Consider the following 19,940-nt stretch of genomic DNA (forward strand, 5'->3'; position numbering starts at 1 on the left):
CTTAACATCTTTTGCTGTAGGTGATAGCACCATTTAAGTGTAAGTGTTAGTTGCTCACTTATGTCTGACTCTTTGCAACCCCATGAACTGTAGCCTACCAGGCTCCTCTGTTCATGGAATTCTCCAGAAAAGAATACTGGAGTGGGTTGTCATCCCCTTCTCCAGGGGATCTTCCTAACCCATGGATTGAACCTGCATCTCCTATATTGGCAAGAGGATTCTTTACCATCTGAGCCACCAGGGAAGCCCTATCTACCTATATTTCTGTCTGTTTATTTACTTATTTATATGCTGTGCCGCATGGCATGTGGGATCTTAGTTCCCCAACCACGGATTAAACCCAGGCCCTTGGCAGTGAAAGGACAGAGTCCTAACCACGGGGACTGCCAGGGAAGTACCATGCTCTTTTTCAAACTCTGTGGGGAGGTCATTTCTGATACTGAGAAACTGAGAACATGATGGCATGATACATACGCTTGGAATTAAAGATTTTAACAGTACATTGGCAAGTTTTTAATAGTCTTATTTTGCAGTGGTATCTGATGAAAATTGACTGAATTGCCAGTCACTCCTCTGCCCTCCTTTTAAACAAAAAAAGTATTAATTTTGGTTAATCTATATTTCTTTGCAGTGCTTATTAAAATACGGTCTCTACATGCTAATGTACTTTCTACTGAGGACAGGAAATAAGGTCTTTATAACATAGACAAATCATAATAGTACCACAGCCAATGAAATTTAGAGAAGGCAATTTTAGCATCTTACTGAAGAGGAAAGTAGATTTAAAACATAGACATATATTTTCAATTCTTAAATTTATGAAGGGAACAATGTTTAATTCCCCTAAAGAGCTGAATGTTGTTGTCAGTACTTTAAAAAGCTACCAGCAGTTGGCCATTTTCAAGAGTTCATTACTTCATTATTGGCACTACATAGACTATACTGCTTGAAATTAAGCAATCCTCACCTCTTCCTCCACGTCCTTTCTGGTATAAGAAGAGTCGTATAGTGAAAACATCATCTGTGTCAAAAGATCTGAATTCTGGTGTCTTTCTCCACCACTAATTTCTGTGACCTTGGGCAAATTGTCTTACTGGTCTAGACTTCAGTGTAAGGGGAGAGTCGGCATGATTTTTAAGATTTTAAATTCTATGATAGTGATTTCATATAAAGCATTTGGTGGTTAGTAGACTAGAAAATATGTAAATTTTTTTAGCTTTAGAGTTCTTAAGAGTTAAGCTTAAGTCATCTAAATAATATTAACTGTACAAGCAATGTAGGATTTGTTGACTTTAATTTACTATTGTGAAAGTAATGACTTTGTTCTGAAGTGTTACATTATTAGAAACATATATCTACATTCAAGCAGTTTTACAAGTGTGTATATATATTATCATTTAGAGTAGAAGTGTATAAATTACTGAATTATTCCTTTTTTTAAAATTTATTTTATTTTATTTATTTGGCTGCACGGGGTCTTAATTGAGGTATGCAGGATCTTTGATCTTTGCTGCTGCATGTGGGATCTAGTTCCCTGACCAGGGATCAAACCTGGGCCCCCACCACTAGGAGCATGGCGCTTTAGCCACAGGGCCATCAGAGAAGTCCCTGAATTATTCCTTTTTTTAAAGCTACTGTTACATTATTATATGTAAAATAGATAACTATTATGGACTTACTATACAACACAGGGAACCCTACTCAATAATTCTGTAATGACCAATATGAGAAAAGAATCTAAAAAAGAGTGGATATTTTGTTAAAATGTCTAATTTGAAGAATCTCTCTCATGACAACCATCAACAGTGAATACTCCTCCTTTAGTATGCTAAATGATACCTTTGACCTAGTCCAGTAATTTTTGTCCCCTGTTATACCTAAGCTCATGCTTTAGTCAGTCACTCAGTCATGTCAGTCATGTCTGACTCTTTGTGACCCCATGGACTATAGCCCACCTGTCTCCTCTGTCTTACGAAACTCCAGAATACTGGAGTGGGTAGCCATTCCCTTCTCCAGGGGATCTTACCAACCCAGGGGTTGAACCCAGGTCTCCTATACTGCAGGCAGATTCTTTACCTTCTGAGCCACCAAGGAAGCCGAAGCTCATCCCTTAGGTCTGTCAAACTTTAACAGATTTATTCAAGTACAATTCTGTGAGCACTACCGAGGGCCAAGATGGTATGTTTCATCCTTCTTAAAAAAAAACACGAACCTACTTTCTGAATCTCACAGTTTGAATGATGTCAGGCCCTCTCTAAATTTTAGATGGTTAATAAATACAAGAAAAGGACTCAGCAAAATAAAAAGAGTGGGTATATGTATATGTGTAACTGATTCACTGTGCTATATACCTGAAACTAACACAACCTTGTAAATCAATATACACCAATAAAAATTTTTTTAAAAACAAAAAGCTGGAGTTAAATTTTAATTTACATTATTTTATAGTTTCCTTTCAGTGTTTTACCTGCATTTTAAGATCACAGGCAGTTTTGTGAAGTTATTCTAGCAACACCATTGTAAATTAGCAGTATAAGTTTAGGAGGAAGGAAGAGGTTTATTAAAACTGCTCGTTTTCTTCTTAAGATTATGAAGTTCCTTATGTCATATTTTGTGATATTATATGAAAAATTATCAAGTTAAACATTGGAAGGGCTATTTCTGTATAGTTCCTCCTTTTCAAAGTCTTTCCAGTAAATACAATTAGCAAGATTTAAGTCAGTCTTAAAATATAAAAGTAATCTATTTTATTTATATGTCTTTAAATGAAAAGGTCAGTTTTCATTCCAATCCCAAAGAAAGGCAATGCCAAAGAATGCTTAAATTACCACACAGTTGCACTCATCTCACATGCCAGTAAAGTAATGCTCAAAATTCTCCAGGCCAGGCTTCAGTAATATGTGAACTGTAAACTTCCAGATGTTCAAGCTGGTTTTAGAAAAGGCAGAGGAACCAGAGATCAAATTGCCAACATCTGCTGGATCATCAAAAAAGAAAGGGAGTTCTGGAAAAACATCTATATTTCTGCTTTATTGACTATGCCAAAGCCTTTGACTGTGTGGATCACAATAAACTGTGGAAAATTTCGAAAGAGATGGGCATTCCAGACCACCTGACCTGCCTCTTGAGAAACCTGTATGCAGGTCAGGAAGCAACAGTTAGAACTGGACATGGAACAACAGACTGGTTCCAAATAGGAAAAGGAGTATGTCAAGGCTGTATATTGTCACCCTGCTTATTTAACTTATATGCAGAGTACATCATGAGAAATGCTGGGCTGGAAGAAGCACAAGCTGGAATCAAGATTGCCAGGAGAAATATCAATAACTTCAGATATGCAGATGATATCACCCTTATGGCCGAAAGTGAAGAACTAAAGAGCCTCTTGATGAAAGTGAAAGAGGAGAGTGAAAAAGTTGGCTTAAAGCTCAACATTCAGAAAACTAAGATCATGGCATCTGGTCCCATCACTTCATGGGAAATAGATGGGGAAACAGTAGAAACAATGGCTGACTTAATTTTTGGGGGCTCCAAAGTCACTGCAGATGGTGATTGCAACCATGAAATTAAAAGATGCTTACTCCTTGGAAGGAAAGTTATGACCAACCTAGACAGCATATTAAAAAGCAGAGACGTTACTTTGCCAATAAAGATCCATCTAGTCAAGGCTGTGGTTTTTCCAGTAGTCATGTATGAATATGAGAGTTGGACTATAAAGAAAGCTGAGCACAGAAGAATTGATGCTTTTGAACTGTGGTTTGGAGAAGACTCTGAGAGTCCCTTGGGCTGCAAGGAGATCCAACCAGTAAATCCTAAAAGATATCAGTCCCGAATATTCTTTGGAAGGACTGATGCTGAAGCTGAAGTTCCAATACTTTGGCCACCTCATGCGAAAAACTGACTCATTTGAAAAGACCCTGATGATGGGAAAGATTGAAGACAGGAGGAGAAGGGGACGAGAGAGGATGAGATGTTTGGATGGCATCACCAACTAATGAACATGAATTTGAGCAAGCTCTGGGAGTTGGTGATGGACAGGGAAGCCTGGTATGCTGCAGTCCAAGGGATCTCTAAGAGTCGGACATGACTGAGTGACTGAACTGAACTGAAAGTTGAAATTTAAAGTTTATTTCCAGCAATAACGTTTGACTTTCTTTTCTTCCAATAGAAATTTTTTTAAATGGAAGATTGTAAGGTTGGTAGGAACAGAAAAAGAAACTCACTGACTATAAACTAGTATATTAGTTAAAGGACTGATTATCTAAGAAGTTAAATAGTATAGTGTATTGAAAGAGATGTTGATATTAAATGGGCATGAACGACTTCTTATAGAATTAGTCAGTTCAGTGTGTAGTTTCTGTATAAATAGAGATTGAGGTTTTGGTTGCACTGATTTCGAATAAGCAAAAATTAATATTGAGAATTTATTTTTAAAATACAAGTATATGTGCCTTAAAAAAAACACAGTTACAGCCAAAAGAATGGAAATAGCTAATGCACTTTATTTTCTTTTTAGCTCCTGGAGCCTGTCTGCCACCAGCTGTTTGAGCTCTATCGTAGCTCTGAAGTTCGACTTAAGAGGTTCACACTGCAGTTCTTGCCAGAATTGATGTGGGTTTATTTACGGCTTACAGTTAGCCGAGACAGACAGAGTAATGGTTGCATTGAAGCACTTCTGTTAGGAATTTACAATTTGGTAAGTGGCAAATAATAGTTTGGAAAATGTCAATTTTTTTTTTAAGTCCTCTGAAATAATACTTACAGAATAGTTAGAGGAAAAGAAATTTAAATGTCTATTGAATAACTTATTTGAATTAAATTGAGTACATGGGTGTTCAATGTGTGCTAGTAATGCGTTTTCTAAAGTAGGTGAAGCTGTTATAATTGATGAAATTATTAATTTATGGCTTATTTTTCTGATTTCTAAATTGACTAATATTTGTAAATGCCTTGCATTAAAATTTTTTAAATTTATTTTTAATAATTTGATAAAATGTTATGTATCTGATACTGTATTGTTCATAAAATTGTTTTAAGAAATTCTTAAGTACCTTAAACATTCTGGGTTTTTTTTTTCTCATGGTGTCCTATTTAGAACATTGGTGTTGAAATTCCAACCCCTTGAATTCTCGTATTCTGTGTATACCCTGTAAACAAACACTCCACATAATAAAACTATGTTTGTAGATGAGAGGTACGTCAACCAAAGTACCTCACAAAACATTTGAGTCTACAAAAAATATTCTTCTGCACCATTTCTCTTAAGCATTATATCTTTAAAAATATTAAAGAACATTTCCATCACTGAAATCTGAAGGAAGAAACCTCACCTTTGAAGTCACTTGTATTTTGTTTAAAAATAGGCCCTGCCACTTACTGGCTGTTTTAAATTTAAGCAAGTTACATAATATGTTGATGTCAGTTGCCTCATCTGTGAAAAAGAAATAAAACTGATAGTAGTATTAAAAGCAATTAGAAGAACTCAGTGTGTTGCCTGAGGTGTTTATTGAATATTTACCACTATTACTATAAGTAGGAGTTGTAATAGAAGTGGTATCATAATTAAAGGTGAGTTTTAATGAAAAGCTGGTATAGGTATAAAGTTCTTTTGCTACCTTGCCTGATTTTTTTTCTTTGAAAATAGGAAATTTTGTTTCATCTATCATGTCTCTAGTACTTAGCAAATGTCTATTGATGTAAGTTTTCATTTGTATTGTTTGGAATAATAAACTTCGGTGGTGGAACAAATGAAGCAAAAATTTGGGTGCCTGACACGGTCCTGGCGGTGCTTGTTGGTGCTGTGGTTTAATTATCTTTCGGTGTCGTGAAACTATTTTAAAACCACTCAGTTATGTATCATAAATGTAACCTCAGGTTTCTATCTTCTTTTAATTCCCTTAATATCTTTGTTCTCTCATCTCTGTGGTTCTCAATTTTTCTTACCACCCTGGATTTCTTTCATGTATTCATTTCTTTTTTTCCTTCTTTTCTCACCCCAACACTTCTCCCTTGCTTCAGTAGCCTAACACCTTCTTCACAGATATACCTGGATAAAAATCAAAAGTATTTGACTTAATTTGAAATTTAGGGAAAGAATTAAAATTTTATTCCATAACTTAAATCAGGCCCATTCATCTTAGTATAGACTTTCTCTGAGACACAGTGGCTCAGATGTGGTAACTAGTTTGACTACAGAGTGGTTAAATGATTTCTCTAGGGATTTTTAAACCAATTTCCTGCCAAAATTAGAGGTATGGCCATTGTTCACAGGCAACTGATACTCTCCTATGACACGTTAAACTCAGAAACTGGTTCTCAAGGAAAGTTCTTTTGGGTTTGTGTTTTGGTGATGATAGTTGTTTTTTATTGTTGTTTCTTCCTTTTATGCTATACAACCACTCATCTCTGACCACCTTCCTTCTTAGGTCTACTAAGGGTAGTCTCTCTCTGGATTTTATGCCAGTCATGTATACTAATATGGTTTTAAAAGAAACAGATTATAATAAGAGAGTAGACATATCACAGGGATGTTTCTGTAGTTCAGTAAAAACTATTAAGTATGAACTTATGATTAATCACTTGGACTAGTACCATATAATTATGTTAATATGTAGCTTATTTCAGGTCATTAATTTATTACTAAATGATTGTAAGATTTTCTTTTAATAAATGTAGATCTCTTGGCTAAGACCTTTAATTTTAATCTTTTATATGGGAATTCTATTTTTAGTTTTCTGAAGAACCTCCATACTATTTTCCATAGTGGCTTTACTAACTTATATTCCCACCAACAGTGTAGGAGGGTTCCATTCTATCCATACCCTCTCCAGCATTTGTTATTTGTAGACTTTTTAAAGGTGGCTATCCTGACTGGTATGAGGTAGTACCTCGTTGTAGTTTTGATTTGCGTTTCTCTAAAATTAATGATGTTGAGGCTTCCCTGATAGCTCTGTTGGGAAAGAATCCACCTGCAATGCAGGAGACCCTGGTTTGATTCCTGGGTTGTGAAGATCGCCTGGAGAAGGGAAAGGCTACCCACTCCAGTATTGTAGCCTGAAGAATTCCATGGACTACAGTCCATGGACTTGCAAAAAGTCAGGTGCGACTTGCACTTTCAGCATCTTTTCATGTGCCTACTGGCTATCTGTATATCTTCTCTGGAGACATGTCTATTAAGGTCTTCCCTTTTTTCAGTTCGGTTGTTTGTTTTTTTGTTCTTGAGTTGTATGAGCTTTTGTATATTTTATCTGTAACATTTGCAAATATTTTCTCCTATTCTAAAAATGTGGAACACTTCACAGTTTTGCGTGTCATCCTAGGGTCAGGGCTATGCTAATCGTCTCTGTTATCATTCTATTAATCTTTTAAATTCAGCTAGTTTCTACTAAAAGATGTGATTACTTGTAATCTCGCTGGCTGTCCTGCAAATTTATCATGAGGATTTATATGTGTGCCTATTTCATGTCTTTATTTTCATGGTATTTTTTGATTAATTGTATTATCTCTCAGTGTCTCCCAAAGCATGTCAACTACCAAAGTGTACAAATTTGCTAATTGGTTAAAGATACACAAGGGTAATAATATTTTTATTACCATTTCTAAAAGTCTTCCTCAATTGCCAATTATATATTTGTTAAATTAAGAAAGCGATTATTATTTTTTTTAGTAGACTTGTGTGACTATTTCATTGTCTCTGGATATTTTTTTTTTTTACCGTAGGAAATTGCTGATAAAGATGGAAACAATAAAGTTCTGTCTTTTACCATCCCTTCCTTATCCAAACCATCAATATACCATGAGGTAAGTAAGATTGGAGAGGTAAAATTTTTTTAAATTATAAATATATTTAGCAAAAGTCAGTTTCTACTAGAGATAAATTATTCCTAACACATCTTTACAGATTTGTTTCTTTAAATGTAGATGTTTGTTATTAGTGATATAAAGCTGAGCTCTTGTCAGGAGAGATAGAAATTAATTATTGGAAAATTTTCCTCTAGTTCTGGTTTATTTCTTTTTTATTCTTCTACCAGTATCATCGCTGGTCTTTTCTATTATATGAATTTTTATAAATATTCCTTTAAATTTTTAAAATCATCCATATTAATTAGAAATGATCTATGTTAGGTTGATTTTTTATTATTTTTTAGGAAAATAACTACTTAGAAGAATATTAACACAGTAATTATTTCATTTCCATTTAAAGTAGTCTGATTGATGCATTCTAGATATTCAGTAACCTTACACTTCCAATTTTTCCAGTATTTATTTGGTTGAAGATTGTGAGAACACTAATAATTATGTAGGTGGATGGCTCCTATTGACCTGAACTCCTGCCTGCTCTCTTTAAGGATATATGTTATGAATCAAACTTCTTGTCGTCAGGCCTTTAGTGCATAAAGTTGTGAGGAAAGCATTTAAATTAACTAATTTACTAGTAGTCTAAAAATTAGATTCAAAGCAAACAGTATCCAGTTGCTTCATATCTCAATGCAGCTATTTATTTTTAATTAATTTCCCTGGGACTTTGTTTTTCGTTGGAAATAGAATGCCTCTTACTTAACCAAGGCTGATTTTAGCATAGAACATTTCTGAATATTAGATTTTAACAGTGTTCTCTGTATCAAGTTATAAAATGGAGGGTAGTGAGACATTTACAAATTGATGGTTCTAACTTTAGAAACATGAAATCAGTTATGTCACTATTAAAGAGACTTTTGATCATAGTATTTATTCTTGTTTGTAGTACACAATTATAACTCTCTACACCTTGCTTTCTTAATATAAGATTAATGAGAGTACCAGCCTCCCTGAAGTTAGACATACCTCCGGGCTTGAATGTATAGTCCCCAAGAGTGCTCTGAGTTCTGGAAACAAATTAAAGTTATTGCATTTGTAGTCTTTATTCTTTTAAGCAACTTTTCTTTTTCTGTGTCCTAAATATAGATTCATTCCATAATATTTCAAAAACCAAAACAGTGTATTTTTAGTTCTATATATCGTATATATGTTTTAAAAGGAGCTATAGAACATATATAATTGAAAAATTGAAGAGGTTTTGAAAGAGGAAAAGAAATGGTCTGAACTGCCTTTTGTTGAAGCAGAATTAAATATCCTTATGTTACAGATTTTTACTTTATTTTAAAGACACAATCTCATACTTTACCTTATTTTTATAGCCCTCCACAATTGGATCCATGGCCTTGACAGAAGGGGCATTGTGTCAGCATGATCTCATCAGGGTTGTTTACAGTGATCTTCATCCTCAGAGGGAAACATTCACTGCACAAAACCGGTAATAATCAAAACTGTAGATGCTAAAATTGTTAATTTACACTTAATAGCTAGCTGTAATTACTTTGGTTCACGTTTGGTATGAGAGGAGACATATTGTTTTCCAGAATCGTGTACCATGGTGGCTCAGATGGTAAAGCATCTGACTACTATGCGGGAGACCCGGGTTCAGTTCCTGGGTTGGGAAGATTTGGAGAAGGACATGGCAGCCCATTCCAGTATTCTTGCCTGGAATATCCCATGGACGAAAGAGCCTGGTAGACTACGGTCCATGGGGTCGCAAAGAGTCGGAAACGACTAAGCGACTTCACTTTCACATTCACTTGTAGTCCCACCAGCAATGTGTGATAGTTCCAGTTTCTCAACGTCTTTACCTACTCTTTTTCTTCCCAATCTTTTTGTTTATATCTATCTTAGTGGGTATGAAAAATGGTATATCATTGTGCTGTTGTTTCTGCTAAATGTTTTACTTTTTTATACAGTCAGCTATATCAGAAATACACACTTTTTTTTTTCAAAGTTAAATATGCATTAGTTCTAGAGATTATTAAGAAAAACTGCAGTCTCTGGCTCCCCGTGCCTTCCACTTCTTCTCTCCTGTATGTAACAGCTTTTAACCAGTGGTTCTCAACCCGGCACTTCTGCCCCTTCGGTGAACGTTTGTCAGCGTCTGGAGACTTGTTTGATTGTCACAGCTGAGTGGGAGGGAAGACTGCTACAAGCATCTCAAGTGTAGAAGTCAGGAATGCTGTTCAGCATCCTCCCACACCTGGGCCGGCCCCCCACAACAATCTAGGCCAAAATGTCGATAGTGCTGAGGTTGAAAAGTCTTGCTGTTAATATTTACCATCTTCGTAGTAATTTACTGCCTTAAAATGTTTCACTTTGGGGCATTATCTAATAACTTATCTCTATGAAAGATAAAAATTTAGGTTGTAACCTCTTGTCCTTTCTTCTCAGTATAGTTATCTTGTAATTCTGGAGAATCCGTTATTTAAATTTCTCATTATTATGAATGATTTTTTTTTTTTTTTTTTTGGCCATGCTGTACAGCATGCAGAATCTTAGTTCCCCAACCAGGGATTGAACCCGTGCCCCCTGCATTGGGGCTCTGGAGTCTTTAACCACTGGGCCACCAGGGAAACCCCTTGAATGAACATTGCTCACCAGAACTATTCAGAGCTGAGCTTTGTGAGTGGTTACTTTTCCTCTCCTGCTATCTTTTTGTTTTCCTTGAAGTTCATCTTTGACCTTTTGTTTTCTTTGTTTACTATGTGCTTTGTAATTTAACCCTGTAAATTTTCTGTCAGTTTTTTACGTAGGCTTCCAAAACTTTGTTTATACCACTTATTTTCTCAGTTATATTTTCCTGAAAAAGGAGCTCCCAGAGCCTCGACTTACTGCGATCTGGCCTGTGTTTCCCGCTTTACCCGGCGTTTACTTGTTATCTTGGTATTTCCCCTCACTGTTACCTGGGAACTCCCTTTGTCTTCTTCCTGTGTGGATGGAGCCACTGTTTCTTGCACCCTGTATCCTCATTCTTGTTCCTAGTATTCTGAAATTCCATGTGGTATTTCTTGGTGTGGGTTTATTTCCTGTTTGTGCTGAGCAGTACATGGGCCTTTTCAATTTGGACACATGTCTTTCAGACTGGGAACTTTGCTTAATTATTTTTTGTTAATTAGTGTAGCCTCTCCATCTTATCTAGTCTTTTATTATTTGTCCTTTATTTATTTGGTCTTTTCTTATCTTTCTTGTAGAGCTTTTATTATTTGGAGCTCCTGTTGTGGTACTCTTTTCTCTTCCATTTGCCATATCTTTTTCCTTTGGCTTCACTTTCTATGGTATTTCCTCAACTTCATCCACCAGTTCTGTTCCTGAGAATTTAATTTCTGTCATCATATTTTGTATATCTGGAAGAGAATTTGACCACCCTAAGAGGAAAGACTTAAAGATATGGACAAAATACATCATATTTTGTATATTCTGAATGGTCTTTTAAAATAGTTCCTATTTGGATTTTTTTTGTTGTTTTTTTATTTTTGAAACAGCATCTCATTTTTTAGAATATTAATGATAATTTGCTTTATTTAAAGTTATATTTTTCTCTTTTATGTTTATTGTGTCCTCCAAATTGTGTTCCCCTGCCCCTGTTTCTTTATTTTGACCTTATTTTTCTATTAATGAAGTTCATCAGATGTCTGATAATCCATTTTTCCCTACTTATGTTTAAGAGCAGGGAATTTAAAAAAATGAGACCCCAGAACCATGTTGGTAGGGGCTGCTTGAGTATGAACTTCATAACTTCTCACTGGGCCATTCATCTGGGGAACTTCCCAAGTCCGTATCTTTAAGTCTTTCCTTTTAGGGTGGTCAAATTCTCTAAAGAAAACTCTTCTAGTTTCTTAACCAGAGGGGTGCTAGCATTCTGATGGTCAAGTGGGAAAGGAAAACTTGAGGTCTCAGTATCCAGTAAGACCTATTCTACTTAAGTTTTCTATTTTCAGTATCTTCCCATCCTCCCCACTCCACAATTGTGCTTGGTGGTTCCCTGGTAGAAATTTCTCTTTTATCCTTTCAGAAAATAAGTCTTCAGTTTCAGAAAATAAATCTTCAATGAACCTAGCAGCATAGAGAAGGAGAAAGGATCTGAAGATGTGAACTGCTTCTGTGTCATACTTTGAACTCAATTTTTAACTTTTCATTTTGAAATAATTTCTGACTTAAAATATTTCAGAAGTAGCACAAAGACTTTCAATATACTCTTCACTGCCTATGGAAAGCTTTTTAGAAGTACTGTGTTCCTGGGTCCTGTCCTCAGAGATTCTAATTGGGTCAGTCTGTGTTGAGACACAAGAATATACTATTCCAAAATGTCCTGAAATAACTATAGTGTGCATTCAGGCTTAGGAGCCACTTTCTTAGTGACTACAGATTAAGAAAGCATTCATTTATTCATTCAGTAAAAATTATTTGAGCAATAATAATATTTTAAACACCGTGTCTGACACTAGAGTTAGAGATGAGTAAATTAGGGTCTCTGTCCTAAAGTTGCTTATTACTGAATGGATAAAACAGAGGTAGAGACAGAAAACTGATTTAGTGGGATAAATACTGTATTAGAGCTATTCAAATGAACAGTTTTTGTTTGTTTTAGTTGGGAGAATTAAGAATGTCTTTATGTCTGAAATTAAAATTTGAGCCAGGATTTGAAACCTTGGTAGGGGTTTTCCAAGTGAAAAGTGTTGTAGTAAGAAAGGGTAGCATCAGTAAAAGCAAGGAATTATGAAAGATTATGGCATTATTCATGGAATGATATCCTATGGTGTATGTGGTAGGCAGTGGAGGGAAATAAGGTTGGAGAGGTAGGTTGAGGATGGATTTTTAAAGGACCTTGTATGCCTTGATGAGTTTGGGCTTTACGATGCAGTCAATAGTAACAGTGAATTAATGCAGATAGAGGAGTCATCTATTCAAGCATGATGGGGGATTTTTGAGGAAGGAAATAAAGATGGCAGCAAGTGCTATGACCTTTAATAAGGCAAGTGGAAATAGGGAAATTATTGAGGAGGATATTACAATGATCTGATTGAGAAATAATTAAAGTCAATATTAAGGCATTGTTGTTATAACCATCCAATGAAGAAATCAATTACTACAGTCTGTAAGTAGAAATAATTATTTGTGATCTTTTTCTCCTTGTTTTTGTTTTTTCTAGGTTTGAAGTCCTGAGTTTTCTCATGTTATGTTATAATTCTGCTATTGTGTATATGCCTGCTTCATCTTACCAGTCTCTTTGCCGAATGGGCTCCAGGTAAGCAGAATACTTATATTATTTCATACATTTTTATTGAGCACATTCTCGCTGGTAGGCGCTGTTCTAACCCCTGGTGATACAGCAGTAAACAAAACTCAGGGAACTTATATTCCTATAGGAATTCCTTATCATTCCTCATACATCATGACTTCTTGAAAATACTTCCGTATTAAAGAAGTATTTTGTAGCTCAACATCAAGCTAAGCCAAGATGATTTAGGTTCAAGGTGGTTTATTGTTATACTGGATCACTGCCTGGATGCCAGTTTTTATAAATCACTTTGAGTGTTTTGAATAAATAGTCTTCTGAATAGAGAAAGTAAAGAAATGTGAACTTTTTCCTTTTTGTATCTCACAAATAACTGTCTCTTCTTTGGATAAGATTAGCAGTAGCATGAATTATGTGTATATCTCATTTATATTTGTATATTCTAATCTTTACCAAACCAGAATTTCTAATAATTTGAACAGACCTGAACTAAAATTTTTATTTCCACCGTTGAAAAAAATTAATATAAATTGGTTTGGAGACAGAGGAGGGGAATTTTAATTACAGAAGGAACACTTAATTTATCCTGCCCGGTTGATTTTTATTTGAGGAAATGCAAATAAAAAGGGTGAGCCTTCTCTAACCCCTGAAAGTTAAATGCTATATTACTTTTTCTATTGCCTCATAACAAATTGCCATTAATTTAGTTGCTTAAAATAGCATACATTTATTATTTCAGTTTTCTGTGGGTCAGGAATCTAAGTGTCACTTAGCTGGGCCTTCTGCTTAGGGTACTACAAGCTGCAGTTAAGATGTCCGCTGGAGTTGCCATCTTATCTGAGGTTCATTTGAGGAATTATACGCTTATCTTGGCAGAATTCAGTTCCTATAGTTGTAGGACTAAGGGCTTCAATTTCGTATGGACTGTCTGCTGAAGGCCAGTGTCAGTTCCTTGCCGTGTGAGCCTCCCAACTTAGGCAGCCTACAGCATGGCAGCTCACTTCTTCAAAGCAGAGAAATAAGAGGTGTTGCACTACAGTCTTATGTAATATAATCACATAATCATGTACATATATGCATGAAAATCATATCACCTTTGCCATGTTACAAGCAAATCACAGGTTCCACCCATGCTTAAGAGGAGGGGATGACATAAGGGTGTCAATACCAGGAAGGTATCATGAGGATCAGCCCTGCATGCCCCACCCCCAACCACTACTACAAATGCTTTGCACAGGTTCATACTGGTGTATTACTGAGAAGAAACTGTGGTCCTATTTATAACAAAACTCACTTTTGCTAACTGGAGGTAGGCCCATCTAAATTAGTTGCTAATTTGATTTATAGATTTGTAGATTATTTTAAAGTGTATTATTTCCACTTGTGTATAATAACAAGATTAATGACTAACAGAATTCTTGTCTCTTATCTACATGTTGTTTGTTTTTTTTAAAAACTTTTTATTTTGTATTGGGGTATAGCTGATTAACAATGTAATAGTTTCAGGTGAACAGGGGAAGGAGCTCAGCCATACATACACATGTATCTATTCTAACCTAGATGTTCTTATCAAGAGAGTATGTTGTTTAAGCACTTACTGCATAGCTGCAGATAAATTTATTTATAGATGACTATTTTTGGCTCAATTAAACAAATTTGCTATATCTCTAATAGGTAACGTTTAGTATGGCATCTTACAGAGTTCCTTAATAACACATGATAGAGTTTAGTAGTCCTCAAACTTTTACTCACATATCCCCTAATGAATTTTGAGAAACTTTATAGCCTTTATACGTTTTTAAGTTAACATTTAAATTAAACATTAACGTTAACATTTAAATATTTTATTCTTTTTTAAATAGCTGTAAATTATATGATTTCCAGTACGTACATATTAACATAATAAATAATTGTTCATTGCTATTTTAAATGTATATCATGTAAATACACAGTGATCTAATTGATACCATCATCCATATATGGAATAAATGAAAAATAGTCTTTCTTTAATAGTCTTCTCCTTAAAATTGAGTATCTATTGCACTTTATCCACATAAATTTTGTCCTAATATAGTGCTGTTATATGTAAAGAGCTTTTATTGATCAACTAATTATAAACCTCTGCCACAAAGAAAATATGTAAATTAAAAATATAAAAATATTGCCAGAGACCAAAATACACTAAACACTAAAAAATTTCTTCTGAACTCACCATTGCAGTTATTCTAATAAATTAATTTATTAAAATAGTAGAGGTATGTAACATCTCTGCTAATTATTAAGCATAACTTTTCTGGAAGCATCTTTTAATGAGATGGAAAATAGAGGATTGTTTATGACACTTTAAATTTGTTTTGAGAGTTCTGTATCATCCACTAATCCATCCTGATAAAATTTGGGACGTGTGAAAGTTATGCATTTCTTTTAGGAAGAGGGAGAAGGAGGATTATGAAAGAGATACCTATTTGAGAAAAGGTGTTGCTTTGAGGGCTTGTCGGGTGGCTCAGGCAGTAAAGAATCCGCCTATAATTCAGGAGACCCAGGTTTGATCCCTGGGTTGGGAAGTTTCCCCTGGTGAAGAGAATGGCTACCCACTCAAGTATTCTTGCCTGGAGAATTCCATGGACAGAGGAACCTGGTGGGCTATAGTCTGTGGGGTCACAAAGAGTGGGACACGACTGAGCAACTTTCACTTTTTCATTTCATTGCTTTTATTGCTATAGTCCACTAGAATGTGTGTTTTGTGAGAGTATAGATTTTTTTTTTTATCTTTTTACCTATTTACAACTGTATGCATAGGCCCATGATAGTGACTGACACATAACAAGTACTTTAAAAATATTTCAGTAAGTGTTGAATATGTGAACTTATAAAAACAAAAATATTTTATTTAATGAATCAGCAAATCACACTTAAGTAATATATTTTCCTAGGGTTTGTGTGAGTGGATTTCCACGGCAACACGAAAAACAGTGGAAAGAACTCTGTGGTCGAATAGTGTTGGATCCCGAATTTATGGTACAGCTTCTCACAGGAGTTTATTATGCCATGTAAGTAGGTGTACTGTGAAATTGTGTTGATTCTTTCTAGTCTTTGAAAACTTAATATTCCCCTTTTTTCCTTATTAGTTTCACAGCATTGAATTTTTTGTTCCATGATGGATCCATTATCTTATTTTTCTAATATGAATTTCTTTTAGTAGTTTTAAATGGATTATACTTTTTGTATCTGCTCTCTCAACAGCTTTCTAATATTCAATACTGTATTGTTAACTATAGTTAGCATGGTGTACATCATATACCTAGGATTTTATCTTATAACCAGAAGTTTGTACCTTTTGACCAACCCTTCTGTACCCTTTTTGCCTGCCTCTGACAACCACCAATCTTTCTGTGTCTATGAGTTCAGTTACTCTTTTGTTTTGTTTTGTTTTTAGATTCCACATGTACATGAGATTATACAGCATTTGTCTTTGTCTGACTTATTTCACTTAGCATGATGCCCTCAGGATCCATCCATGTTGTCACAAATGGCAGGATTTCCTTTTTTTTTTGACCATGTGACGTGCTGGAGTTCCCCAACCAGGGATCAGATCCATGCCCCTAGGAGCATGGATCTGATGTGGAGTCTTACGTCCTAGGATTTCCTCCTCCTTTTAAATGAATAATATTCTATTGTGTGTATGTAATTGTATATATAATATGTGTGTGTATAATAAGTATGTATATACTTATGTGTACACACACACCTTATTTTCTTTCTCCATCATCGCGTGTGTGTATAATAAATATGTTTATACACATGTATACATGTTTATACATGTACAGCCCATGTTTTCTTTATCCATCTGTGTGTTTATCTAACACATATTTGTTGTTCCATTGCTCAGTCATGTCTGACTCTTTGCAACTCCATGAACTGCAGCACGTCAGGCTTCTCTGTTGATAGCTATTTCCCTGAGTTTGTTCAAACTCATGTCCACTGAGTCAGTGATGCCATCCAACCATCTCATCCTCTGTCACCCCCTTCTACTCTTGCCCTCAATTTTTCCCAGCATTAGGATCTGTGCCAGTGAGTCAACTCTTCGTATCAGGTGGCCAGAGTATTGGAGCTTCAGCTTCAGCATCAGTCCTTCCAATAAATATTCAAGGTTGATTTCCTTTAGGATTGACTGGTTCTATCTTCTTGCTGTCCAAGGGACTCTGAAGAGTTGTCTCTGGCACCACATTTCAAAAGTATCAATTCTTCAGTGTTCATTTTTCTTTATGGTCCAACTCTCACATCCATACATGACTATTGGAAAAACCATAGCTTTGACTATATGGACCTTTGTTAGCAAAGTGATGTCTCTGCTTTTTAATACACTGTCGAGATTTGTCATAGCTATTCTTCCAAGGAGCAAAGCGTCTTCTAATTTTGTGGCTGCAGTCACCATCCACAGTGATTTTGGAGCCTAAGAAAATGAAATCTGACACTGTTTCCACATTTTCTCTATCTGTTTGCCATGAAGTGACAGGACCGGATACCATGATCTTAGTTTTTGAATGTTGAGTTGTGAGCCAGCCTTTTCACTCTCCTCTTTCACCTTCATCAAAAGGCACTTAGTTTCTCGTCACTTTCTGCCATTAAAGTGATATCATCTGCATATCTGAGGTTGATATTTCTTCTGGCAATCCTTATACATACTTACATATACATATATGCCATATTCTTTTTATCCTTTTATCTGTTAATTTACAATTAGATTGTGTCCATGTCTTGGCTGTTGTACATAATGCTTCAGTGAACATGGGGGTGTGAGATATCTTTTTGAGTAATTAAGTTTCCTTCCAATGCATAATAGAAGTAGAATTGCTGGATCATATGGTAGTTCTATTTTTAATTTTTTTAGGAATCTCCATATTGTTTCCATAGTTGTTCCACCAATTTACATTTCCACCAGTAATGCATAGGGTTCCCTTTTCTTCACGTCTTTGTCAGCATTTGTTATTTCTTGTATTTTTGATACTAACCATTCTTGACAGATGTGAGATGATACTAATTTGCATTTCCCTAGTGACTAGTGACATAGAGCGCTTTTTTTGTGTACCTGTTGGCCATTTGTATGTCTTCTTTGGGAAAAAGTCTATTCAGTTCTCTGCCTATTTTTAATTGGATTACTTGGTTTTTTGTATTGACCTGTATGAGTTGTTTGTATATTTTTTATATTAACTCCTTGTCATATATATGATTTGCAGGTATTTTCTCCCTTTCCAAAAGTGCCTTTTCATTTTGTTGATGGTTTTCTTTGCTGTGCAGAAGCTTTTAGTTTAGTGTGGTCCCACTTGTTTATTTTTGCCTTTGTTGCCTCTGCTTTTGATGTCAAATCCAAAAAATAATTGATGGGACCAATGTCCAGCATTCATCTTATAAGCAATAAGGGGCTTTTGTTTTCTTTTAGGAGTTTTTTGTTTTCAGATCTTACATTGAAGTCTTTAATCCATTTTTAGTTGATGTGTGATAAAAGACAGTTGTCTACTTTCCCTCTTTTTGCATGTGGCTGTTGTTCAGTTATCCCAGCACCATTTATTGAAAATAATATCCTTTTACCTTTTTTATATTCTCATATTTAAATTAATTGATCATATATATATATGTTTATTTCTCAGCTCTCCATTCTGTTCCTTTGATCTATATGTGTTTTTATGCCAGTACTATACTGTTTTGATTACTAAAGCATTTTGATACAGTTTGCAGTTAGTAAATATCATGTCTCCAGGTTTGTTGTTCTTTCTCAAGATTGCTTTGGCTATTCATTGTCTTTTGTGATTCCATATAAATTCTAAGATTGTTCTATTTCTATGAAGAATGTCACTGAACTTTGATAGGCATTATATTGAATTTATAGATTTCTTTGGGTAGTGTGGACATTTTAACAATTTTAATTCTTTCAGTCCTTGAGCATGGAATATCCTTCTGTTTATTTGTGTGTTCTTCAGTTTCTTTCATTGAAGTCTTGTATGAAAACTTTAAGTGTACTGTGTTCAGGTCTTTCACCTCCTTAGTTAAATTTATTCCCAGGTATTTTTTTTCCCCCAGGTATTTTTTATGCAGTTGTTAATGGGATCGTATTCTTAATTTCTCTTTCTGATAGTTTGTTACTAGTAGCTTCCCTGATAGTTGGTAAAGAATCCGCCTGCAATGCAGGAGACCCTGGTTCAATTCCTGGGTTGGGAAGATCCGCTGGAGAAGTGATAGGCTACCCACTCCAGTATTCTGGCCTGGAGAATTCCATGGACTGTATAGTCCATAGGGTTACAAAGAGTCGGATGTGATTGAGCGACTTGACTTTATAGGATGGTTTTCTTAATTTCCCTTTCTGATAGTTTGTTATTAGTGCATAGAAATGCAGTAGATTTTTGTATATTGTTTTTATACCTACAACTTTACTAAATTTGTTTATTCTAAGTTTTTTTGGTGTATTCTTTAGAGTTTTCTACAGTTGACTGTTGAACAATGAATGGGTTTGGGTGCCAGTTGCAGAGTTGAAAATTGGGGTATAACTTTATAGTCAGCCTTCCATATCCAGGGCTTCAATCAAGCACAGATTGTGTATTACAGTAGTTGGTTCTTATTGATAAGAATTCACATATAAGTGATCTCATGCAGTTCAAATCCATGTTGTTCACTGGTAAACTGTGTATATATCATGTCTTCTGCAAACAGAGACAATTTTACTTCTTTTATTTTTTATTTGCTTGAACTTCAGTGCTGTGTTGGATAAAAGTGGCAAGAGTGGGCATCCTTGTCTTGGTCTTGATCTTAGAGAGATCTTCTTCTTGATCATTTGTCACTGTTGAGTAGT

The 19,940-nt window shown here is 35.1% G+C and overlaps 1 protein-coding gene and 1 non-coding gene across 7 annotated transcripts in view; one reads left to right on the forward strand and one right to left on the reverse strand.

Annotated features, from left to right (window-relative positions):
• Positions 1-19,940, forward strand: part of HYCC2 (hyccin PI4KA lipid kinase complex subunit 2) — a 55,310-nt gene that overhangs the window by 24,904 nt on the left and 10,466 nt on the right. For all 6 annotated transcript variants that reach the window (XM_065930840.1, XM_065930844.1, XM_065930845.1 and 3 more), the window contains 5 exons: positions 4,517-4,696; positions 7,720-7,800; positions 9,177-9,292; positions 13,010-13,105; positions 16,030-16,146. In XM_065930840.1, coding sequence (XP_065786912.1) covers positions 4,517-4,696; positions 7,720-7,800; positions 9,177-9,292; positions 13,010-13,105; positions 16,030-16,146 — 590 coding nt within the window. The remainder of the gene's footprint in view (positions 1-4,516; positions 4,697-7,719; positions 7,801-9,176; positions 9,293-13,009; positions 13,106-16,029; positions 16,147-19,940) is intronic.
• On the reverse strand, positions 7,280-7,381 carry LOC136165737 (U6 spliceosomal RNA). Its single transcript, XR_010662729.1, has one exon. It is a non-coding gene; the product is annotated as a U6 spliceosomal RNA (small nuclear RNA).

Source organism: Muntiacus reevesi, chromosome 3, assembly GCF_963930625.1.
Source record: "Muntiacus reevesi chromosome 3, mMunRee1.1, whole genome shotgun sequence".
NCBI lineage: Eukaryota > Metazoa > Chordata > Mammalia > Artiodactyla > Cervidae > Muntiacus > Muntiacus reevesi.